Raw genomic sequence first — 27,627 nt, forward strand, 5'->3', positions numbered from 1 at the left:
AAATAATGGAAGCTTTCCCGCTTAATGATACATAGAATTGTTTGCTTCCACTAATTCAGTTGTTGACTGTCCACTTCTTGTATTCTTTCCATCATATATTGTGCTACATGTAAAAAAAAGAAAGAAAAGTGTGCACTAAGGCAAAATAATACCCTACACCAAACCATTTCTCAGAAATACTCTCAGACTATATGACTGGAGGCAGAGTGGAAGATCAAGAAGGTAACACATGAGCACTCCTGTCGCATGTATTAGCTAGTGTGGTCAAGAATACATATTATTTTCTTTTTCTTTGTACTGTTATTTGTATTTGGTTTGTATTATATGCCATAGTCAGAGCATATCTGGTGGAAAGCAATAACTAAGTACATTGTACTTTCCGAGAATGTCATTGCACAAAGGGTGAAATTATAATTTTCCAAAATGTTTTACAGTTTTTCTTAGATATACATATCCTGTAGATCCAAAATAGGTTACTATTATAAACAGCAAGTAAAGGAATTAGCTGCCCTTGCAGGATCCACCCTGGGTTGGTTACCAGAACCAGGGGTTTAGTCTTCCAAGTTTCTGGATTCGTGCTGGAGCCCATTCTCCTGGAATTCTTCTCTCACAAGAATGTGTGATGCCCTTCTCCAAGGAGATGACCCCTGGCGTTTCTGCACAAGTCGCACAATAAAATGACCCCCCCCCCCAAACAGTAACATGTGCAGAAATGCAACTACATTTTCACTTCATAGAAGAGCACAGTTACATTCAAATAAGAGAAATGGCTTTAATCTATTTTTAAAATAGTATCACTTGACACATACTCACATGTGTCTTTTCAGTGGCCCAAAAGCAAAAGTGAGTTTACAAACAGGAAGTAAGAAAAATACTTCTTTGAAGATTGTGCCAAAACTTTCCACATCATTCTTGACCAAGCATCTTTCCAATATTTACCGTTATACAGTTCTGCAGACTAAACCTAACCTACAGCAAACAAAATCTGCTAGTGAGTGACTCATATTATCCATTCTTTATCCAAATCTCATTTCCTACAAGCGCTCAGAAAAAAGCTGTTTTTCACTCAATATATTACATTCCCAAACCTTTTATTAAAGGCGAATTGATGGAGCTTACTTTTTATGAGAAACCTGACTGCTGATTTGACACTCTACACACAGCAATGTTTCTCAGTTAAGCTAAGTTAAGATTGCTGGGCTTCAACTTCCACAGTTCCCCCAGGAGTTGGAGTCCATGTATCTTAAGCTTGCCAAGGTTGAGAAACACACTCTATGAAATTAAAATACTCTAATTAACATAAGGGACGTGGTGGCTCAGTGGGTTAGAATCCTGAGCTTGTTGATCAGAAGGTTGGCAGTTTGGCGGGTCGAATCCCGAGTGCTGCGTAGCAGAGTGAGTGCCTGTTACTCATCCCGGCTTCTGCCAACCTAGCAGTTCGAAAGCACATAAAAATGCAAGTAGAAAAATAGGGACTACTACGGTGGGAAGATAACAGCGTTTCGTGCGCCTTTGGCGTCTAGTCATGCCAGCCACATGACCACGGAGACGTCCTCGGATAAGCGCTGGCTCTTCGGCTTTGAAATGGAGATGAGCACCGGCCCCTAGAGTCAGAAACGACTTGCACGCATGTGCGGGGGAACCTTTACCTTTAATTAACATAACTTTACTGACATCACTATATAGTTTCCAAAATTTTACAAAACCTATTTTATTATTGGCTTATGCAGTGGCTGAACACTTTGTCATTCCTTACACCTCATGCCAGGGACACACACACACACACACACACACACACACACACACACATCCTATATCTATCAAGACATTAAAATACACAACTGAGCCAATAAAATTGGAAAACTTCTCATAATCACATTTCTTGTCAAACCTGTAGTACCACTTTTAAGGCACATCTGATTTATTATTACAACATTAATTTATTCTGATTCTTTTACAAACAACTGCCATAATACATTTATTAAAAGGGAATGCTATTAATGAACATGGAGGAGACAATTCTTTAAGATTAAAATCAAAGCTTCTTCAGATCTTTAATTTGGCGTTTTACCAAGGGTGTGGGATTTTTTGTAGCCAATAAGATTACTTTTTAATCTCATACCATTATTGAAAGCTACAGAGACAATCAGGTGGTATCAACAGAAAGAGCAAGCTGAGAATTTTCTTGTTTTTCTTTCATTGATAATTGGTGGGTTAAGCAAACTGGATGCTTACCACATCAATTTATTTTTCTCATCATAAATTAGTTGGAATTGCATTACTGTTAATAGATAGCTTTTCATCAACTATCCCTCGTACAATTTTGAGGATCTGTAGGGTTGAAAAAGAAAATAGGTTACACGATCCTGACTTATACTAATAAATCCTCAAGAAGCACAATTTCAAACACTGCTCCTTACTTCATTCACAAACACAACATTTTGTTTCTGGTTTATACAAAACAAAATGAAAACTTTGGTTAACACCTAAATGTAAGTCAGGATAGAGTCATTTGTGCTTCTCATCTATGGTCAAAGTCCAACTACTCTCTACTTGCTAGGAATAAACAATAAGTTGTAGCTAATAGTAAAAATGGATAGAAATGTAGATTCCAATAGTGTCATGTGAATCACAGGCTTCCTGGGGTTTAATATAAAAAACATTAGATTATGGTTTGAAGTTATATCAGAATAGGCCCCAAGAGAACATTACTGTATATTTCTTTCTCACAAGCATCATAAATGAAATCTTTCTCTTAATGTATGGAAATTCCTTAACATTCCAGCAATTTAAGTTTTCTTTAAAGATTCAGCACTGTAGGTATTTTCACAGAGACTCAGACACACAATGTTTAGAGCAGCCAACCAACCAAATACTACTGCTAACAAAACCGGAGAAAAACATTGTGAGAGGATTTTAACATAACAGACGTCCAAGGTTTATTTAACCTTGAGAAATCCTTTTAGTCCAGCTGTGATAACAGGTTCCAGTGAGAAGAAAAAAAATATTGAGACATTATTTATTCATTTTAAGATTCTAGGTCAGAGTGTTTTTTTTAACAAGATCAGAAGGATTAATCTTAGGCTTTTAACCAGAACAGCTTCTTTCTTTCAACCTTATTTTTCCCATGCTTTTTATCTTAGCCTATGGGGGGGGAGTTGTCTTCAATTTCCTCATGTGATCAGCTTCAATTTCTATAATACTTATGTTCCATTTTATATTCCTCTATTCTGTCATATTTACAGTACTCTTTAATTTATACATGTGTTATCTGCCACAAAATATATAGCTTCACCAAGCCAAGACTTCAGAATGAAATATTTTAAGCAAAGGGAATTTCATTCATCAGTAATAAACTTGGATAGTTCTTCTGCAGCTTAAATCTAGGGCTTTGTTCTTCATTTCAAACAATCAAACCAGAGCATATAACATGTGTTAATGTGTGATCCGTAAGGGTGTTTTTGAGTAGACTACCATATGTTGAAGTTATGTATTTAGAGACCTTTATCCATTTGCAACACATTTATGCTAACCCAGGATGCCTACTCAAGCACAGACTACTTACAAATACTTAGCAGCTTTTATTCTTGACTGCATCTGACATATGTGGGCAATAAAACAAAGGTGCCTTGTTGCCCAAACCCATTGTTTTCCTATTGACTCCTAATTCCTTATCAGTAAGAACTATGTATATTATGGTGCACTGGGAAATATTTCAAGCTTCCATTATATATTACACACAGCTGAGTTCCAAACTGATCAGAGGATACAGATCAGCTATGCAAAACAAAAGTGATCAAATCTGAGATGAGGGGACAACTCCCAAGTCTATCTTTGTCCTTCTTTTTCAGGTTGAGAAAAAAAAGTCTGAACGGTAGAGGGTAGAAAAACTGTAGTACACTACACTAATCTCACCTTTACATTGTGTTTTAGATTTTTGGGAATGGCTACAATGAGTTTCTGCATGCAATTCATCAATACAAACAATTCATGTCACAATTTTTATAGGTCGTTTAGTTTGCTTAAAAAGTTTTTGGTTGTAGTGGAGCCAGAATTAAAAACAGGAGTCATCTGTAGCCAGAATACATGATGAAAAGTCCTTAATCTCACAACACATAGATAAACTCAACATTGTTTCAACTGGGAAACTATTATAATTCTAGCCATTCATATGCACATATATGCAGGCATAAAAATGCTTTTGTTATTTAAATGTTCCTTATAACCGAATTTTTCCCTAAGTGCTGTTGAACTATTTTTAACATGATTATTGTGTTACTACAATATAAGTTCAAGGCTGAAGACTGTTACTTCAAAGCCAGACCAAAATGTTAAAACCACTTTTTATTTATTAATTTTAAAAAGGACAGGAAGAAGTGTTAAGTCCCAAAGAAAAATTATCAATAAAAAATGTATGGGTTTCAAACCAACAACCTTTGCCTTACAAGGCAAGTTATTATGACTATGGTTTTACTGAAATCACAGTGAATGGAGGTCTAAAAAGGTAGAAATGGTTTTTGAGTTGGCTTGTTTTTATTAAAGCATGAATTACTGATTTCACATTAAACTAAAGAGTTCCTGTAATTCTAGAGAATTCACTTATTTATTTATTTATTGAATTTCTATACCGCCCTTCTCCCGAAGGACTCAAGGCGGTGTACAGGGCAATAAAAGCATTACATACAAAAGTTAAAATAAGATTAAATTAATTAAGCCCTAACAATAAATAATTAAAAATACCCCAAACCCTTAAACCAGGCCGGCCTGTTCAAATAAATAGGTTTTCAGATCACGGCAGAAAGAGTGCAGGTCGGGAGCCATCCGGAGCTCAACCGGTAGTAGATTCCAAAGAGCTGGCGCACCCACAGAGAATGCTTTCCCCCTGGGGGCCGCAAGCCGACATTCTGACGGCACCCTGAGGAGGCCCTCTCTATGGGAGCGCACAGGACGAAGGGAAGATGACGCCGGCAGCACTCCCGTAGGTAATCCAGACCCATGCCATTTAGGGCTTTATAGGTAATCACCAGCACCTATAATCACTTAGCTAATCACTTAGCTAATTCCCAAAGGTAGATATGTAATGTAACATAGCAAAAGCAAATATTATTATTTGTACATTCACCACAAATAGCAAGTTTCACGTTTCTTAAATTGGAATTATGAATCAGGACTCCAAGTATAAATTAAAATTCACTTTAACAACTATCATTGACAGGTAGTATGTGCACCGTACATCTACTTGTTCTTATTTCATTGTGAACTAGCTACTTTGCCATTATGTATAGACATTGGTGATTCACTAGAACAAGCGCTTATGTCAAGAGAAAGGAAACTGGGGCAAAGGTTCCCTGATATATTTTAGGTTTCACATACAACTAGATGAAAAATGTACATAATCAGCATGACAACTGTTTGTGTGTGCACATCTATATCCCTCCCTCCCTCCCTCTCTGCCCTCATATACCTATCCAATACTCCAATAACAATAACAAAAACAATAAATTACTACAAATATTCTCCTCTATTGGTAAATTACTTCTTCCATAAACAAATACTAGTGTCACAGAAATAACTTTTGCGCAATCCCCAAACTCTACAGTAATAAGCTTGCTCATCTAATCAAGGTTAGTTTTTTTTTCTATGTCATGTTTTAGGATTTTGCCCCTAACTCCTACCCTCTACCAACCCTTCTTTGAATTATATCTAGAGTTCAGGGTCTTGAAAGGCTCTTAAAAATGCCTCTTTTTGCAAGAACCTTATGAAGCTGGAAAACGTTTCTTATTTATTCTAACAGTTACTGAAATATTAGGAAACATTTGTACTATTACGTAAGAAATGACTTTCCATTGTTTACACTATTTGCTTATGATATGCGTTTACACTGTGTATAATTTTTATTTACCTATGCTAGTGCAGTTACTCATGCTACCTACCTACCTATGCCATGCATGCATTAAATAAAAGTACTAAGGAATTTGTGAGTGGTACACACAATATGCCTGGTAGTAACTGGCTGAATTGCCAATATATGGGAAAGGGGGGGGGGCAGGGGGAATTGAGCAGGGAGAAGACCCTGCACAAATGAAGGAAAGCAAGGAAATAGACTAGACTTAAATAGACTAGTGAGGAAGAGGCCGGGGGAGTAGTATCAGATGATGAGGAAAGAAGACTAATAGAGAAGAAAGAAAAAAAAACAACCCAAAACTTTAGAATGCATTAAGAGTTCTTGGCAGAAATGTTTTAGATCAAGTTTCTTGACGGCCAATCGTGTTCTCCTCCAGGATATTGTATACTACATGCAGCCAAGAGTTCAAGCAGGTCATTCCAAATCTAGTTTCCATGCCTTTTCTCCCCCAAGTAACACTTGACTGAGTTTGTTGATTTAGAATATTTATTTTGCGGTTCACAAAACAGATGAGTCTTCCAAACACAGGTATGCATTCTGTTTTATTTCTCAGCACCTCCTTTGCCTCTATTTTTATCTGGATTCTCCATAGGGAGGAATAGTGCTTCAGCAGTAAAATCAGGCAAAAATCAAATAAAGCCACATCACCACCAGTGCCAATTTTTCAACAGCAGGAAAGTTTTTGTGTTATAGCTATGACTAAAAACTAATTTCTGGCATCGCAATCTCAAACGTTCTGTCTCAAAATTCTGTTCCATAGATTACAGACTTACTATCAACTTCGAGAACAAGTTATTAAATGTCTGCAATAGCATAATTAAAAAAAACAATATAGGTAGTCCTCGTTTAGTGACCATTCAAGGTTACAACAGCACTGAAAAAGTGACTTGTGACCATTTTTCACACTTATGAGCATTACAACATCTCCACGGTCAAGGGATTTACACTTGGATGTTTGACAACTGACTCGCATTTATGACGGTGTCCCAGGGTCATGTGATCCCCTTTTGTGACCTAACAAGCACAGCCAATGGGGAAACCAGATTAGCTTAACAACCATGTTACTAATTTAAGAACTGCTGTGATTCACTTAACAAATGTGTCAAGAAAAGTCATAAAATTGGGCAAAACTCACTTAACAAATTTCTCACTTAGCGACATAAATTTTGGGCTCAATTGTGGCCGTCAGTTGAGGACTACCTGTACTCAATTTATAATACAAGTCATTTGGGTCTCACCTATTTTCTCTGAGCTGCATGCATTTCTCCTGAACAACAGAGACACCCTTCCTTAAGCACATCAGAAACAGTATTTTTGCTGTACCTAAGCAGAGCTTTATACTTCTGTGTCACTCAAAGCTTTGAACAATTAATCTAACTTCAAACTGACAGCAGCTTTTTAATTGTGCTTCGCATCTGAATATATATCAACAATCAAGACATAAAAGCAAGGAGGGCACACAGGGGGAGTAGATTGATTTATTTTGTGTAAACAATTTTCTTCTTCCTAGTTTATTTATTTTTTCCTGGAAGTGCAGGGTCTACTTTTTTCAGATCAACCAAGTGTTGATCCATTGGTTGCAACAGGAATTGATCGACTGGCTTGACAGCCTGATTCTGGGATGCAATTGTGATTGGCCCAAAGTCAATGACCTGACTTTCAGGCCTAAGGGAAGCCTAGAATTCAGAGTCTGCTGATTTCTAGCCTGGCGCCTTCACCACTAGATCAAACTGCACGTCTGTGTAAAAAAAATAATATATGCCTTAAAATCAAAATTTAACCTTTCAAACTGTGTGCATGTCTGCATTAATCTCAACACAAAAATAATCATCTCTCTTTAATATAAGAAAAGCACAGGAAAGAACAGATGGGATTTGAACCTATGTAGAGAATCAACCTTTTAAGTATTTGCATAAATAAATCTTAGATGCTTTTGTGAGATTCAAGAATTTATAAAGATTTAAATTGATAAAAAAAATTAGAAAGCTAGTCCAACTTGATGTAAGTCATCAAACAATCAAGCTACTCCCCTCTTTGTTCGTTGAAGTAATCATCATTAAGCTGAAAAGTTGCTATTTCTGAGCACATTTGATCATAGGATTGCACTGTTGGATACCATTTTTATCTATATAGCACTATCAATTATCTGGTTTAACATATACTTCAGTTTCAATAGTCAAAATTTAACCTTTCAAACTGTGTGCATGTCTGCATTAATCTCAACACAAAAATAATCATCTCTCTTTAATATAAGAAAAGCACAGGAAAGCACAGGACTAGTACTGTAAAGAACTAGTCAGTAATCCCCATACATTAACTGATATTTCTTTAGATATTCTTCCATTATAGATCATCCAAGTACTTTTACCAGAGCCAGAAATTGTCCATTAAGAAAGATACCATCATTGCTTACTCCCAGATGTTTGTTTAAATTGGCCAAGCCCTGAATTAACCTAAGTATAATAGACTTGCATCACTAAGAGCAAGATTGTTTTAATCATTTTAAGAATCACTTTTTAAGAAGAATGGGATACTGCTATATCTTCTCACTAATAACAAAACCAAATACACAGAATGGAAATGAAATAATTAAGAATGGCAGATGGTGAGTTTTAATAATCTCTGCAACTTCCAGCCTCCATTTTGATGTTCCTGGGCATAAATTTAGATTTCAAAAACACAGGTCTGCTTATGTAAATTTGATCTAATTTGCTGTAGAAGAAGGACAAAAGAATCCCATTTTTTTTTTAAAAAAAACCCAACTTGTATAAAGGCATAAAAAAGTTAGAAATAAGTAGGAAATGTATTTCATTTCTAGAAGATGTTATCAGTTACCAAGGTACATGTAACATCTGACAAGTTGCCAACAGGGAATCCAGTAAATACAAGCACAGTGACATCCACAGTAGTACTTCAACCTTTAAAAAATGATCAAATTTAGTTCAAAGAAAGTGACTTTTAAAGAACGAGGGAGGTCTCATCAGAAAGGCTTTACAGTTCCAATTCCTTTGTCCTCTTAATACCCAGTGACCCCTTCAGAGGTCATGACCCTTAACATTTGGGAAGTAATAAATGGTTCTTTTTATATCCTTTAAAACCTATTTTGAAGATCCATACAAAAGTCTGGAAGATAATGCTAGTTACAAAAAACTGGTCAGTTTGACAATGAGTAACATATGTTTTTAGCCATTGTTTAGTGAATATGTGTCTCCAAGCAATGCTCAGTTAACATCTGCTAGTAGCTCTCTTTTACCCTGGCACTAGACAGATGCTTGAACTTTGATAACTTGCCTGGAGGTGTATGTCATTTTTAAATAAAAAGCTAAACAACTCCTGTGTGTAAAAAGAAAACAAATGAAGTACACAGATGAATCCACTCAATACTGGCTTCTAACACTGTGTTCACATAGCCTTGGTGGAGCAGTGGGCTAATGCCTCCTTAAGTAACACCAGCTGCCTGCAATTAGTGCAGGTTCACATCCCACCAGGCTCAAGGTTGACTCAGCCTTCCATCCTTCTGAGGTAGGTAAAATGAGGACCCAGATTGTTGGGGGCAATAAGCTGACTTTGTAATAATGCCGCTTGGGGTGTGTGTGAAAGCCCTAATAAGCAGGCATATACATAGAATGAAGGCTACTGTTAAGTTTGTAAGCCGCCCTGAGTCTTCGGAGAAGGGCGGGATATAAATGGAATTAAAATAAAATAAAAAATTTCAGCTATAATAAGATAAGATTAATTCTTGCTAAAGTAAACACCATGCAACTCCTGTCATGTTTTATATAGGAATTTATTACATTTCTACTGCTCCAAGAAGCTGAGTGTGTTATTCATGGTTCTGTTTTCTTCCTTTTTGTATTCAAAAGAGGCCCAAAGCTTTGTACCTATAATCCTTAGTTGCTTTATTAATGCAATTTTTAATATTGGGTGGTTGCTATCTTTATGAAATATGTTAGTAGTTGAATGGACTGATAATTCTATTATATCACACACAATCCTTAACAACGTATATTATAGCACATTTTATTATTCTTATTATTATTTTCTTGTTTTTATATGTGCCACAACTATTTTGGATACAACTTCTTGTATCCAAAATAAACCCCAGACATGGTGAAATAATTTGTAGACCAGAAGAATGAATGTGTTAAACTAAAATTTAGCAACTGAAAAACATTTTCCTCCTTTGGAGAAGTAACCATCTTAGTAAAGACCTAGCATTTTAAACTTAGATCTGCAATTTCGAGATGAGGTTCAAATCTTATAGCCAGTTCTTTTATTTACTGGGATGCACCTATTTTCAGCCATGGCTTCTTGTTGGCTCTTTCTATATTCATGCAGACACCCAAGCAAATTGGACTAACTCAGTGCTAAACTTTGCTGATAATGAGCTGTAATCAGACTATTGTCTAGGTTCTCTTAGAACACCATATTCATGGGAAAGGAGAGGCCTTATTATTAGTTGCTATGCAGACATTGTAAACCCAGAAAGGAGAAGACTATAAATGAAGGTGAAGTTTGGTAGCTAAAATGGGTTGAAGTGGATTAAACAGTTCACTATTAAGGTTGGGTTGTTGGTTTTAGTAAAATCCAATATGGGTTGGTAAGCCTGAGTTGGATTAGTTCATAGACAAGTGGAAACCCTATCACATTCAACACTCCTCAGAATTTGTTATCTATACTAAATCAGCTTTTAGTAAATAAGCACTCAAACATCTTGTTAGCAACTAGCTTTCTCAGTGAACAATCCTCAACTAATAGCGTGGAATAGTCAGGCAAATTCTCAGTCCCAAATCCTTTCTGAAACAGTTTATCTTATCCTTGAACTGGCAATCTGAAAAGGGAACATAAACTACAGAATCGGATTTAAACAGAAAAGCAAAAAGAGAGGTGAACCACAAACATTAGCTTGAAGGTGACCGCCCACACATTTCAACAAAGTAGCTTCAAATTCTCCTACTTCAAAAGAGTTCAAGGCCTCCTGGCTGTCTGTTGCTGCTGTCCACTTTAAAGATCCATCAAAAATGAATTCTTGAGGCATGCAGGCTAGATTCTTGAGACTATGATAGTCATACACTTCCATTACTTCTTGCTTGTCACCTCCCACATACTCCCAAAGAGAATGAGAAAGCATAGTACAATCTCTGGAGACAGGAATATATTTGAAGCTAACCACATCATTCAGGTTCTGCTGAAGTATTTTTAAATTAAGTTCCCAAGGAGGAGAGGAAAAAGCCTCTTTCAAAAATTAAAAAAAGAAATGGGAGCTGGGCAGGGATGGGAGATGGATAAGAAATTTACAGGTGCTTATTATTTAAAGCAGGCGATACAGGACCACGTTCTGTTTTTTAGCCTAATGCCGTTCCATGAATGATTTCTTTGTTAAGTAAATTCAGGGAAGATTTTTGAATGACAAGGCCTTTACCCATGATACTTACCATCTGTGGTTTTGACTGGGAAATGCACACATTTTACATTTTTTAGATATTAAATCTCAGCTGCTTCTATTTATAGCATTTGGAACTGAAGTCAGCCAGCATGACCCCTTCCCCCACAGCCAAGCTCTCCTCTATTAGTGCTCTAATTAAACATTCTTTTGTTTGATGTTACAGAGGCTAATCTGCTTGTGATCATCCCCTGGACCCCCATTCAAACTGTTGCTCATGTGTTCATTACACTTCTGTTTTCCTTTGTGATTGGTTTTATTAGATTTAAAGGAAAAAGTTATTTTTATCCCCTTCTGTTAGTGTAAAAACTAACAGAAATGGAATTATATCATGTGACTCTTTTGTGAGTAGAGTGTTTAATCTTTTAAAGAGGAAAACTCTTTTAACAATCATAACCAGCCAAGGAAAAAATTGCTATTCTTTTGTGACTGTATGCATATTTCAGAAAAAGAAAGATTATATTTTCAGGGCAATATTGTGAGACACAGAACAATGGTCTTAAGTTCCATGCAAGGAACTTGATCGCAAGTTAGGAAAAACGTCCAAATGGTTAGAATAGTTTGACAGTGGAACGAATTGTGAAGGAGAGAGGTCTGCTCCCATTAATTGGAAGAGTTCCAGTGGTGGCTAATCAGCCATCTGTTGATGATGCTTAAATTTGAATTTCTCTACTGATGCAATGGTCCTTTCCAATTCTATGATTTTACATTGTATGACAAGCTATCAAATCTTACTATCATTTTGGCTGCCATTTACAGTGAACGTAATTAACTTTCACTTCTTTTTCTCGGAATAAGAATACACTCTTAAAATAATAACAACAACAACAACAATCACATTTAGTCATTTTAAAAGACAGGAGACATTCCCAGTGTAGTGATTGACATACATGGAGATGATTCAGGAGCGGTTGGTCATTTCTCTGCATTGGGTGTAGCAAAAGCTGAAGAGATGAAAGGAAATCTAGAAAGATTATACAAACATAGAAGACTTTCCCAGGATCTCTTAGGGTTCCCTTATGACTTCAAATACATATTTTGTAAATAATAATAAGTTTCCTCATGGGAATTACTGTAAATAAGAAATTACTGCTCCCCAAACTGGCCTATGGTCTGAAAACCTATAAAACTCACTCACCAGGATATAGGTAGTACATATAAAACATATTTGGAAGCAATGCATTTACCTGCCCATAATCAGTCCTGAATACAACAACTCCTTCTGCACAGGAAAGTACAGTGCTTGGATAATGTTGGCCATTTTCTCGCAGCCAAACTCGTACTCCCTAAAAATGGGGAAATAAAAGCAAAAACAACATTAATGAACAAATAATTTTAAAAGTTTAATCTTCGTAAGTTATCATATCTCCCACATCCAGATCCCATTTAATAAATAGCAAAACAGGCAAGAAATCCCATCCAAGAATGCACGTGCCTGCTTCTATTAATAACAGATTATGGGGTAGATTTTTATCTTTTAAAAAATCAGAAAACCACGAACACATGTGAGTCCAATTCACTGAGACAGATGGGTTACAGTTACATACACTTACATGTGAAGTTCATACTTATAGCACATGAGATCCTTTGAAAGATCTTCATAAAAACTATGTCCTACTACTTCATCAAGCTTATTTTACAGAACAAAGGAATCTGTAGCTTTTCCATCCCATGAAGCATTTGGTTTACTACTTTTTGTTGTTGTACTTTTTGTTGTTGCTAAGTCATCTCTGATTTTTTGCGACCTCATGGACCACAGCATGCCAAGCCCCCCTGCCCTCCATTCTCTCCGAGTCTGCCCAAAATCATGCCTGCTGCATCAAAGACACTATTTATCTATCTCTTCCTTTGCCCTCCCTTTCTCTTTTTGCCTTCAATCTTTACCAACATCACGGTCTTTCTCATTTGGTAGCCAAAGTATTGTCGGTTCACCTTTACCTACTTCATAAATAAATATAGGTGGGTGGAAGGGATTATAATACACCAAGGTGATAAGCTTTAGATCACAGTTTTTTAGAAAGAAAGAAAGAAAGAAAGAAAGAAAGAAAGAAAGAAAGAAAGAAAGAAAGAAAGAAGGAAGGAAGGAAGGAAGGAAGGAAGGAAGGAAGGAAGGAAGGAAGGAAGGAAGTAAAAAAGAGAAAGACATACATTGAATTATTTGCATGCTATGTCAGTGGATGCCTAGAACTGGAAAACTAAGAAATTATAATTATGCCTGAGAAAGATTACTTAAAAGTCATAAAGTTTCTACAGGAATGTACTGTTAAAAGTGATTTTCATTTCTCTACAGTACAAATATAATTCTTCCTATATAGTTTTAACTAGCAGCTTGAGTATTAATTTAAACACACCATTCCTTTTGCAACAAAACTGCCCTTGGGCCTGCTATATATGACATACTGTTAAGACAGAGTTTGTTTTATGCTTTGTTGTAACCTCTACCTGAACTGGGTCAATATTCAGATGTAAAGTGCAATACAAGTGAACCTCAAACCATCCTGGGCTCTTTATCATCTTCTGAACAAAACTGCCTCTATGATAAGTCTCAATAAATACTTAGAATATTTTATACATATATCTTTTCTCCAGATTATTTCCAAAACTGGAGTGAAGTTTGGTTTTTATTACACTTGTATTCCATATTTCAGATAGATTTCCTCCAAAAATTTCCTTAAATAGGATATATATATAATTCAATATATGCTAGCAATACTAAACAAAAGGATCAAGCATAAATAAAACCATTAGGATCTAATGCCAGGTTATTGATTTTACCATGTCTCCAAATCAGTAAGAGTAACTTCAAAAGGAAAATTGCCCCACACCGCTCAAGAATAACAAGGAACAAACCAGCACTCTGCAAATATTCCTTTTCTAGTTAACACAGGGTGCTCTTTTTGAGAAGGGACAGCCCCTCTAGCAGTCAGTGTTCCTTTAATCAATGAGAATAACCAGAATATCTTTGCAATGTAGCTCATTAAGTATATGGTTTTTGCAATGTAGCTCATTAAGTATATGGCAAATACATAGCTCAAGTAAGTAACTGAATGCTCTTCCCAGTTGCAATGTATGGCAGTGAAATTTGGACCATAAGAAAGGCTGAGCACCAAAGAATTGAGGCCTTTGAACTATGGTGCTGGAGAAGACTCCTACGAGTCCCTTGGACTGCAAGGTGATCAAACCGGTCAGTCCTAGAGGAGATAAACCCTGACTGCTCTTTAGAAGGTCAGATCCTGAAGTTGAAACTCAAATACTTTGGCCACCTACTGAGAAGGAAGGACTTATTGGAGAAGTTTGCTGGGAAAGGTTGAGGGCAATAGAAGAAGGGGACAACAGAGAATGAGGTGGCTGGATGGAGTCACTGAAGCAGTAGGCGTGAGCTTAAATGGACTCCAGAAGATGGTAGAGGACAGGAAGGCCTGGAGGAATGTTGTCCATGGGGTCGTAATGGGTCAGACACGACTTCGCAACTAACAACAACAAGTAACTGAATATAATGATAGTCACTCAGGTTATAGAATAGCCTCATTTGATTTGAAATATGAATGTGAAACAAGCCCACTCTTTCTAACTAAGACTTCATTTAAAAACTAACCTGAATGGGATATATTTAGTCTGATGGGTGATGCTGTAAGCAGATTTCTTCATGCAGAAATTATTATTATATTTCAGGAATCTGTATTAGTTTGATTTCAGATCAAAGTAGGTCAAAGGAGAACAAGAAATGGATACCTATAGATTCTTTTTTTTTAGTTTTTTATTATTTTAAAAGATCTAGTTGACAGAAAACAGATCAAAAATAATATGTGCAACAAAGAACAATATATAATACAGAAGGCCAAGATTAATCTATATTTATTTAATAGTCACACACGGAATCCAAAAGTATGAACAAATTAGGGCCTGTGAAGTGTGAAGGGACTGACAAAAAAAGAGGACAGGGAACATTATCTGATTTTATTCATTGATCAAATTTATAAAGCCACCCAAGGAGGCTTTGTTGTCCATGTTATTTCCCACAAATTACTACCAATAATGATTGAAACTAAGATTTCTTTGCAGAGTTAGATTTTCTCAACAATTGCAAAAGAGTTGTCAGGCCAGGAAAAGCACTAAAATTCTTGGGGTGCACATCAGTCTAGATTATTTGGTATTGTGATTTAGTAGAAATTATGGGCAGATCTGGATGGATCATAAGTTGGTTGTGTCGGATGAGAGAAAGTGCACCATGTATGCTTGGGCTGTGCAAACAACTATAAGAAAAAGAATGTATGCATATACAGAAATTGTGTGAATGCATGGGATATTAAGTACAGTTGTATGCAGGGCTTTTTCTCATAAAACGCTAAGAATGGCATTCCGGCACCTTTTTGCAAAAAAAAAAAAAAAAAGCTCCCTCTATTGGCTTTAGAAAGCCTATTACAGTGGTAGGCAATCTTGGCTCTTTTTTATGACTCGTGAACTTTAACTCCCAGAAATCCTGAGCCAGGCCACACTGAGGGGAAAGAGAGAGGTTTCCAAGCTGAGCCATGCTGGCTCAGGAATTCTGGGAGTTGAAGTCCTTGAGTCATAAAAGAGACAAGGTTGCCTACCCTGCACTAGAGGAGGACATTAAAATTATTTACAAGGTTACTTCTTTAGGAACTAAACTTTTAGAATCTAAAACAGCTAATTCAAAAAAGCCAACAGGAGAGAACCTCACATTTTTCATCTGCTTCTGTCTTTTGGAAGGTAAAATTAGATAACAAAATAATCTATTTCCTATGTTAACATCTCTGCAATGAAATCAATAAAGGTAACAGGAAAGAAATGAGAAACATTTTTCTCAATGTAATATGTCTAATTTAGCTGATGCTAGAAAAAATAGTATCTTTTGTACATACTCTATTACAACTAAACCACTTTAAATTAAACAATTCTTAAGAATGAAATATTCTTAATTTGGACTTTACTTTTACTGTTTGGACTGTTGTGTGTTTTGAAAAATAGATTATTTAGAATTTACTTATGTTGCACTTCAGTCTTTAAATAATTAACCTAGTATATACATAACAATATATGATGTTTTCCATGGTGAGCTTAACATCAATAACAACATTTATTAAAAAGGCTAAAATAATTTCTGGTGGTATTATCTGTACATCAACATTTTGTTTAGTCACAATCTTTCACTTTTCACATTCTGGACAAGCAGTGGTCATGTATCCTAACAAAAGATGTTACATATGTGCATAAGCATAGTCAGTAGCATATGCCTTTTTAAAAATATCAAACATGCAAAGAAACAAAACTAAGTCCAAAATATCTGTATTACATCCAGAAATGCCAACTTTGCAACCAATATTTCTCATCCATAACTATGGCACCCTAAGGATACCTGCATACATGCAAATGCCTCTCTGGGATCAGTAACGGAGCAGGGATTGCTCTTCTCTCACCCTTCGCTCGCAAAAGCCCCCCCACTCACTCACACTTTGCTTACAAAAGCCTACAGTCGCTCTCACTCACTCTTCTGTCTCTTTCAAAGGGACCTCGCTCAGTCTATCCCCCACTCACTCCATCTCCTTCAAAGGCCTCTTGCTTGCTCACTCACTTACTGCCCCATCGCTTCCAAACACCATTTGCTCGTTCACTCACTCACTGCCCTGTCACTTCCAAACGCCATTTGCTCGTTCACACACTCGCTTACTGCCCCAACGGTTCCAAACGCCATTTGCTCATTCACTCACTCGCTTACTGCCCCATTGGTTCCAAACGCTTCCAAATGCCACTTGCTCGCTCACTTACTGCATTTGGAAGCGACGGGGCAGTAAGTGAACGAATGCCGGTGCTGGAGGCCATCAGCTGTTTGGCGCCGGAGACCACTGTCACGAGGAACACAGCTCTGGGTCGGGGTTCAGAGCAGCTCCGGATGGGGGCTCAGCACGGGCTGTGGCATGGCAACTGCGGGGAGGGGAATCCCCACGGCGGCTGTGGTGAGGGGAATCCCCGCGGCATGTGGCTCCGAGCCACAGGGGTGGGGGTGCAAAGGACGGGCGGCGACGCCATAGCAAAACACCGGCATCGCTCCCAGTGACAGCACCTCTGAGTTCTGGCACCTTTTTTTTTTTTTTTAGAAAAAAAACACTGGTTGTATGTATATATACAAAGTAGTACAAGAGCAGGAAAGAAACATGTACAGTATGTGGAAAGGAAGGGTAGAAAAAGGAAATCTCACTCCTCATTGCCAGTCTTCCATAAATTTTCCCATACATTTATCGTATCTTTCATAACAGAAGAACTCCACTACAATAGGAATCATGTTATTATAAATGGGTGCAATCATTATCTGCAAGCATTCTTGTTGCCAACTCATTCTCTGTTGCTCCGTACAGCCCATCAGGCCTAGCACACTGAGAATGACAGACACAGATCATGTTTACTTATAGACAGGCCTTATTGTTCCACCTATCAACGCTCTCTCCGTGAGTTCAAACAGCTTCAGCTGCTGACAGGGCAATACGGAAGACTGCAGTAGCTACAGAGATAAAGCCAGCTGACACTTGCAGCTGCCTGTCAAAGTCCAGCTAATTCAGTTATCAGAAGACAGCTGCTCTTTGTCGACCAAGTGCTTTTAAAAAGAACAATAACGCTTGTTGCCTGGAGATGAAAAGCAACATGGCTTAAGCAAGTCAGAAAGACAAGCACCTGAACTACAGCTGGTTCTTGCTCTAAGGTGTGTTCAGGAGAGCACACACCTCCTTCGCATCCATTTGGGGTTACTCTTTCATTCACCATCCAAAAGCATTTCCTGACTTGAAGGATCCCATGGGGGAACAGAATAAATTCAGAACACATTTCTATACTACCCTCCCTCAGAAATGTGTGGAAAACTTGTCAGGAATGAGGGGGGGGGGAGCAAAAGAACAAACAGCAACCGATAGTTTAGCAATGGTTCCCTAATCTTCTATGAGAGAGGAGGCCTCTTTGGACCACAGCCATTGCCATCCTATGTAATCAGCCAGCCGCCTAATCATCTGCAACGACTAACAATCTCCTTTAAACAGTCAAGCGAGGAATTGATTTCAAAAAAATGAAAGTAAGCTCTGGTTTCTCCCCCCCACTTTCTTTTGAAGTATCAATATGTAAAAAAAAAAGAAGTAAGTTCCTTTCAACATTGATGCATTTCACACATTTTATCCTTTTACCACAATCTTGCAAGAAAAATTGGTTATGACAATGCTCTGTGTGTATGAAGTAGTATGCAATGCAAATCAGGACTTACACTGTCCAGTGAGTAAACCTGAATGTAAACGAAATGTTTAAGCTCTCGACAACCTTCCCCCCAGTCTAGCACCTCGCAACTTCTATAACCTCTAGGTATACTGGTTGAGGATGACAGAATTATAGGTTATTGTAGAGGCCCCAGACTTGTGCGGACAGAATTATTACAAGGATATTAGCTATTTAGCAGATTCATGGAGATTGTGTCTGTATCTGTGTAGGGGAGCTAACAATTCTGCTAGCATAATGTAACAGCATTCTAGCAATTTTAGTTACATGAAACACACAAGAAAACAATAGTTTGGTTCATGCAACCCACGAAGACATAATATACTTTGAATTTGGCATATTGCATGTCTTAAAACAATGAATTCAAAAACAGTATCATATTCTTATATGTAAACATAGTTTCCAATAGCATCTTTTTTCCCCCTGGAACAGTAGGACACCGCTGATGAGTCATGAAGCCTGAACTTCTGTTTATTGCACAGGTCTGCAACCCGTGGCTCCGGAGCCGCATGCAGCTCTTTCAGCTGTCTCCTGCGGCTCCCAGTCCTCTGCCATGTGCAGTCCAAAAAAAAAGTGGGACTAAAAAAGTTCAACCAATCAATTCAAATATGCAGGGCAGGTGCATATCTCGCCTTGGCTCCACTCTTCAGTCAAACCCTGTTCTGCACATGCATGCATGTATGCGCATGCGCATATATTTTTTGTGGCTCCCAGTTTTTCCTTTTGTGAGGGAACCAGTTCCGAGTGGCTCTTTCACTGTTTCAGGTTGCTGACCCCTGGTTTAGTGCCACATATATGTCACAGGTGTTAGTTAGCATTAAGATCACTACTCATAGCATAGACATTTCACAAGACTACTTCTATCAGGTCCCTCCCCATTACTGACACAGAACCTTTTATTTTCCATATCCGCCTTTATCCCTCCCAGCCAGTACTTTTTAGAAAGAGAAAAGGGATCTGGGAGCTTGTGGCTGAAGTGAGCAAACAAGAGAACAAATAACAATGGAGTTAGTTATTTGTTAGATGTATATTCCATCTTTCCTTCAGGCACTCAAGACTGCACATAGTGCTTCTTCCTCCCATTTTTTCTCTCCACAGCAACAGTCCTCTGAGAGTGCTGGGTGGAGAAAAAAGTGGTTCAAAGTCACACAGAGGGCTTCTGTGACTGAGGCTGGAATTGGACCCAGGTCTCCCTCCCAGCCAAAACCTAAATTATACCACTCACTTATTTCTGAAAAAGACTGTGCGTTCTAACAGCTGATCAGCTGCTTTAAGGAGTGTTTGAATGTGGCTGCATGTTTGGTTCTGGCTAGAGGGTAAAAATGTTTGCTTTATTTTGTGAAACACATGGTCTGACAAGGAAGGGTTTATATCTGAAGCTGATTCGCTTTTTAAATGAATTAGCTGATGCGTGGAGTCATGTTCCTCAGTTAACAAGTCAATCCCAGAAAGCAGATGTTAGAAACAGAAAAACAGTCTGCAGCCAAGGACAAGCAAGAAGAGGCTTACAAAGAAAGAGAACGAGGCGAGGAGGTCCACTGACCTCCTCTCCAGAGTGACTGTGATAAAGACAGGCCTCAAACTTTATAAAAGTGTAATAGAGAGGCTATCTTTTGTGGTCAAATGATTCCCAACAAGGAAAACATTGTAACGATAACTAGTAAAAGAAGAAGCTAGCAAGAAAGCGCTCCACAGTGTTAAATGTAGGATTATCTGCCTCTTGGGAGTAACATAGGGGTTTACTGTGGGTTTGTGCTTAGTGCAACAAGCTTTTGGCCATCAGAAAAACAAATGTGCTGTGTCCTTGGATTATGAACACACATCATTTTGTACTAGGGATATTTTGAGAATGGAAAGTTGGGTTATCCCACAGAATCACTATAAATAGCAATATTGGACACAAAGCTAAATTAAATTCCTTGGAGCACTCCGTGAGATGAACCTTGATGGGATTTCAGATTTCATTTCTTTCCAGCAGATCTGAACAGCCTCCAAACAGCAAGCAGTTCATGGCACCAGACTTTCTTTTTACTGTCTTCTGACTTCCAGTCTAGGAGGATTAAAGATATTTGTATGAACATCAAAGCAAAGATTTATGTTCTTAGCTGTCCCTTAATCATTGGCATTTTTGATGGTTTATGCTTACTTAACAGACAACAAACTTAAACTAGGTCAGGCAAAAAGCTATTATGTGCATTTACACAATGTGCCAAACTAAGTTAGTATTTACATCTTGATTCATTTTTTCAATGCTTTGGTAAGGCCACACCTGGAATACTGCATCCAGTTTTGGTCACCACGATGTAAAAAAGATGTCGAGACTCTAGAAAGGGTACAGAGAAGAGCAACAAAGATGATTGGGGGACTGGAGGCTAAAACATATAGGGAACGGTTGCTGGAATTGAGTATGTGTAGTTTAAGGAAGAGAAGGGTGAGGGGTGACATGATAGCAGTGTTCCAATATCTCAGGGGCTGCCACAAAGAAGAGGGAGTCACGCTATTCTCCAAAGCACCTGAAAGCAGGACAAGAAGCAATGGATGGAAACGAGTCAAGGAGAGAAGCAACCTAGAACTAAGGAGAAACTTCCCGACAGTTAGAACAATTAACCAGTGGAACAACCTGCCTCCAGAGGTGGTGAATGCTCCAACACTGGAGGTTTTTAAGAAGAGACTGGACAGCCATTTGCCTGAAATGGTATAAGGTCTCCTGCCTGAGCAGGGGGTTGGACTAGATGACCTCCAAGGTCCCTTCCAACTTTTATTATTATTATTATTATTATTATTATTATTATTATTATTATTATTATTATTATTATTATTTGTTGGCTCACTTGATCAAAACACTGAGGGTCATCTTGAGATAGTAAAAGACATCAGGGATATGCATGTAAAGCAGACATTCTTGTAAGAATGCTGGACCTACAGTAAATTTCTCTCATACAGATAAGGTACATTCATGTTCAGGCCATGGTATAGAAACCAAATGTTTAATCTACTCCAAATGCCTGTGCTTCAGAAAACGTAATGCTGGAACTGTTGAAAAGGAAATCAACCTAGAGTTCATCCTAGAAATGATCCTGACCAGGTATGTGTTGTGCAAATAGTGATTGTCATGCTATTAGATTTTGCATATACGAACATGGCAAAATGCCAGGATTGCCCAATACGGGTGAAGAAGTTCATGTATACGGCAAAAATCATTAAGAAAAAAAGTTAGAACTACAAATGTATTTGAAGCCAAAAAAAAAAAAAACCTGGTTAAGGAAGTGCTGGCCATTAGATAATAGAAATGAAAAAAAAGGCTTGGCTATGAAGATTGCATATTGCTAAAATTGAAGATTTACAGAAAAAGTGGAAGGGATAGAGGCTGCAGAAAAACTGAATGAGTTTTTTCCAATTATCTGATCCTGTACTGAGTTTTCCAGGAAAAGAATCAGAAGAACCAAACCAAACAGAAAAAAGAAAATACCATACTTCATGGTATCTGAGATGCTATTTATTTATTTATTTATTTATTTATTTATTTATTTAATTGGATTTGTATACCGCCCTATTCCCGTAGGACTCAGGGTGGTTTACAGGGCAGTTAAAACCATGAATACAAAAAATTAAAAACAAATAAAACAATTAAATTAAATTCAAGCCCCAAGAATAAATCTAAAACCCAGTTAAATTAACAACCCCCACAGTCTGGACCAAACAGATCGAAGAGCCAAGTTTTCAGGTCCCGGCGGAATGAACGAAGGTCGGGGGCCGTCCTAAGTTCCGTGGGTAGTTGGTTCCATAGGGCAGGCGCACCCACAGACAACACCCTTCCCCTGGGAATAACCCGCCGGCATTCATTAACCGGTGGTACCCTGAGAAGGCCCTCCCTGTGGGGGCACACAGGACGATAGAGTAGTAACAAATCATTAGTGGCCTTAATGTTTTAATGGCATCCACCCAAGAATTCTTAAAATACTCAGATGTAAAATTGCTAACTTCCTACCAAAAAAGTAGAAGGTAACCAAGGTGAAATCTGTTTTTTTAAAAAGAGACTGAAGGTAGCTTAGAAAATTATAGCCCAATCAGTTTAATATCTGTTTAGGATAACTTGATAGAAACTAAGAACATATAAAGCACATAAAGAAACAGTCTGGATGAAATAAAATCAGCGTAGTTTTTGCAGTATAAATCTTGTTTCACTACAGTAGTCACCAGACTCCTACTGTTCTTTTGAGGATGCCAGTAGACAAGTGAACGGCAATGAAGCTATCTAGCATATACTTAGTTTTTTCAAAAGGACTGAGGAAATTGCTCAACAAAGGTTCCTTAGAGAAAATATTGATCGTGGGCTAAAACCACCTGCCTTTTTATCAGTTACAATACCTTTCTGAAAGGAGTTTGGTGGAGCTGAAAGGTATTGAAAAACAGCTGAGACCTGGCATCAAGGATTAAAGAAGGGGCTGCTTGTTCTGACAGCATCTCAATAGCAATTTGGAGATGCTTGAAAGAAAAGAAAAAAACAAAGGAAAGAAAAAAACACCAATCAGACAAAGGTACAAAGTCCATAAAAAGTAAACATGATTCAAAAAAATGTTCTAAGGAGAAGAAGAATGAGGTGGTGAATGGTGGAAGGGAAGAGTGCTGATGGAGATCTGGAGAAGAGAAAGGAGTGAGAATATTTGAAAGTTCTCACAGAAGTCATTGGGAGAAAAGTAAAGATGAGGAGACAAGCAACTGCCATTTTAACAACCAACTTCAAGATCACGTGAAGCACTAATACCACTTTACAATGCCACACCTGGAATACTGCATCCAGTTTTTTTTTAGTTTTTTTTTAATTCCATTTATATCCCGCCCTTCTCCGAAGACTCAGGGCGGCTTACAAGCTTAGCAGTAGTTTTGGTCACCAAGCAGTTTTGGTCACCACGATGTAAAAAAGATGTCGAGACTCTGGAAAGAGTAGAGAGAAGAGCAACAAAGATGATTGGGGGACTGGAGGCTAAAACATATAGGGAACGGTTGCTGGAATTGGGTATGTGTAGTTTAAGGAAGAGAAGGGTGAGGGGTGACATGATAGCAGTGTTCCAAAATCTCAGGGGCTGCCACAAAGAAGAGGGAGTCAAGCTATTCTCCAAAGCACCTGAAAGCAGGACCAGAAGCAACGGATGGAAACTAGTCAAGGAGAGAAGCAACCTAGAACTAAGGAGAAACTTCCTGACAGTTAGAACAACTAACCAGTGGAACAACCTGCCTCCAGAAGTGGTGAATGCTCCAACACTGGAAGTTTTTAAGAAGAGACTGGACAGCCACTTGTCTGAAATGGTATAAGGTTTCCTGCCTGAGCAGGGGGTTGGACTAGATTACCTACAAGGTCCCTTCCAACTTATTACTACTACTACTACTACTACTATTATTATATTATTATTATTATTATTATTATTATTATTATTATTATTATTATTATTATTATTATTATTATTATTATTAAATTCAAACCCATATGCTTGAACAAGGAAGTTGGAAGTAAACAAGAACAACTGAGTCTGAAGAAAGAAGTGTGGGGAGAGATAAGAGATAGTCAAAACAACTAAAGCAATAATAGTCTAGGAGCTGAGCTGTAAAAGAGCCAAGAAAATGTGGACAGAGGAATAACCATGGAGGACTGAGAACATAAGTGAAGTGAACAAGTTGCAGAGATAGATATTTAATATAGAAAAAAACTTTCATGGTGAATGAATGAAATGAAGTCTAACTAAAAGAAACCGAGTTAAAATTATATAGAAAAGAGCAGAGGATTTTCTCATAAAATCTGATCTCTATCTGTCATCGCCCCTTCTAAAAAAGATCTACGATGCCAAGTTTTTAGATAATACCAAGCTATTTAGAGTGATGAAAGCTAAAATTGGTTATGGAGAACTCTTTAAACAAAGCAAATGGCCACTCCAACAGCAAACATGGTGTAATTTAAGTAAGCATGATGTATCCTGGGTGTTTTTAAAATACGAAAAAGAAAAAAATCCCTAACTTCACATATACATAAGATCTGAACTGTGTGTAGTTAACAAGGAAAATATTTTGGGTCAGTGAAAATGTCATCTTTTTGTACAGCAGCTGCAAAAATTCCATGATAAAGATCATTAAGGAACTGAAAATAAATCTGCCAATGTCCTTATACAAATCTATAGTAAATTTGTACCAGGGACAGGATGTACAATATTGGTAGCCAGATTTGAAAAAATATTATTCCAGAAGGCAATCAAAATGCTCATACGGCTTTGAACACCTTTCTCGTAAGAGTAGGCTAGAATACTGGAATCTCTTTTGCTCATAAAACATATATAAAACGGGTTATATTTATACACGGATTTAGTTTCCAATAGCTTTTGTATGTACTATTAAGAGAAAAACTTTAAGTAGATAAAAAAGACATTTGGAATTCAACAAAATAAGCAGAATTTGAAATTGAATTATATACAAATAATAGAAAACCAATAAGAGGGTCTTGGTGAAGGTCTCGCAAGTGAAAGCAGAAGGATACCAGTAACAATCCATACTGCTTTTTGACATATCTCTTAGTAAACTCCAGTTGTTTTCATAACCAAAAGGTAACTCCTAAAATGTATATGCCGCCCTGAGTCTTCAGAGAAGGGCGGGATATAAATGGAATTAAATAAAAAATAAAATTCCTTAGCCATCTGCAACATACCTGAGAGCACACCATGACTAACAAATTGAGCCAACTCAAGATATGTTTCCTTTTTCAGAACTTCTTTCTTCCTTTTCCCTCCCATTCCTAATATTAACCATTATTTCCAGTATGGTTGCATTAGAAGAAAATACAATTCATACAGGATATGATTCCCCTTGTAAACAGCCCTGGACTAAAAACATGGTTTGAAGTAGATTGACAAATTGTGGCTACTTAGTTCATGCTGGCCACAGTTTGACACCATGCAAATGCAATAGAAGGGTAATCAGGAAAATAAGAAAGAATAAGTACAAAGTACCTGAATGGAGGATATTCCAGATATTCATCTGATTGCAGAAACAAGAAGTGGAAAGAAAGGAAAAAAGATAGCACATGACTGGAAAAGACTACAGATTTTAAACGTGTTTACCCAGGAATAAAAGCCACTGAACTCCATGCGGTTTATTACACAATAAGCAAACAAAGGCTTGCATGTTCAGGTTAGCCCAGAGCAATACTAACATTTTCTTTGTTGAAAACAAAAGGAAAAATAATTTAATATCCCCAAAGAATTCTTCTCTGGTATCTACTCTAGGTCAGGGCTTTTCAACCTTTTCATCCATTGTACCACTTTTAGGATATGGCAACATCCAAGTACCACCAGTCGCCCAGCAAGGTGTCAAAAACTCTATGACCCCCCCCAAAAAAGTAAAAAAGTGATGAAGTACAGGTAGTCGACTTACAACAGTTTGCTTAGTGACTGTTTGAAGTTACAATGGCAGTGAAAAAAGTGCCCCCAGGCCACAACTGAGCAAGACACCTGCATGCCCGCCTAGTGGAGCTCTTCCTCCTGTCCGAGGTTTTCATTATTGTATTTCTGTTGAGGATTGGCAGCAGGGGTCGGGGTGGAATGGGGTGTGTTCGGTTTTTATTTCCCCCCCCCTCTGCTGGGGGGTTGCAGCAGGTTTTGGTCACTTCACATGACCCTGGGACACTGTGACAGTCATAAATATGAATCAGTTGCCAAGCATCTGAATGTAAATCACAAGATCCTGGAGATGCTGCAACATTATAGCTGATCAGCACTTCTTCTGGGCTCAGAAGCACCAGGATCAGCACTGAGCTTCAGCTGGAGCCTGGCGCTTCCGCTGAGCCCTGACAGCCCTGCAGCTCCAGCCATCTCTTGCTCAGGCTTGTGTGGTGCTGCCACTGGTTCAGCTCATTCCCCTCCTCCACTACCACTTTTCTAGAATGGTCGCGTACCACCTGCCAGGTGCCAATGTACCACAGGTGGTACCCGTACCACTGGTTGAAAAGCCCTGCTCTAGGTTTCATAGAATGAGTTGGGTTGAATAGACCAGAGGTCCCCAACCTTTTGGGCACCAGGGACTGGTTCTGTGGAGAGAGGTTTTTCCACGGACTGGAGAGTGTGTGGTTTTGTGTGCTGCCTGCATCCCACAGATGGGGCTTGCTGGCATGCTGTGGCCTGGTACCGGTCCACGGACTGGGGGTTGGGGACCCTTGGAATAGAGCCATCCACAGAAGAACAGCAGCCTATGTATCATTATGCAGAAGACCCACTGAACATAATTAGTTTCCTATGGAACAGAGGTTCCCAACTGGGGGGTGCTCGCATCTCCTGGGGGTGCTTGACAATATTCCAGGGGGTGCGAAAATTTGGGTTTAGAAGTTTCAAAGTTATAGTATGTATGCAGAATTCATTATTTTGAACTTTTGTAAGGTGTGTGAGAATATATTAGAAGTGTTCTAGGGGTACAGGGTATAGAAAAGGTTGGGAGCCACTGCTACAGAAGAAGCATCTATGCAGTTTACTAGGAACAATTTTTTAAATTTATATGACCCCACCCATCATGAGGTTGAAAACAACTGAGCAAAATAATTTGCAGAGATTAACAGATGCATGATGCAACAAGGAACATGCATCTGAAAATTAATTTACCAAAGACTAAGATAATTGGGTTTGACAAGAAATTGTAACATGTGCTTTTAAATCAACTGTGATAGAACTCCGCAATAAAAGAATGCCAATTTCTAAGAATAAAGCAACAATAGCAGTTTATTAGCCTGGAACTCAATTAAGCATTTTGTTTCAGTAATGCACAGCACCTACTATTCATTATTAATGCAATTTGAAATATAATGCACTTTTCGTAGTGAAATACTCAGAGCTATATTGTAGTTCTGCTTCATTTACAAGTGTATAAGGTCATTTTATTTGGAGGTGAGGCAATTCTGATTAAAAACTTGCATATGCACAAAAAACCCTCTTGGTTTTTAGTTAATCTCACTTTGTTTGCATATTAATAGGCACTT

General features: G+C 37.9%; 1 protein-coding gene across 1 annotated transcript in view; it reads right to left on the reverse strand.

Moving 5' to 3' along the window:
- The window catches only part of MYO10 (myosin X), a 152,854-nt gene that overhangs the window by 104,269 nt on the left and 20,958 nt on the right, over positions 1 to 27,627 (reverse strand). The window contains exon 2 of the mRNA XM_083358382.1: positions 12,536 to 12,634. Coding sequence (XP_083214508.1) covers positions 12,536 to 12,634 — 99 coding nt within the window. The remainder of the gene's footprint in view (positions 1 to 12,535; positions 12,635 to 27,627) is intronic.

This window comes from Vipera ursinii, assembly GCF_947247035.1.
Source record: "Vipera ursinii genome assembly, chromosome: 3".
NCBI classification, from domain to species: domain Eukaryota; kingdom Metazoa; phylum Chordata; class Lepidosauria; order Squamata; family Viperidae; genus Vipera; species Vipera ursinii.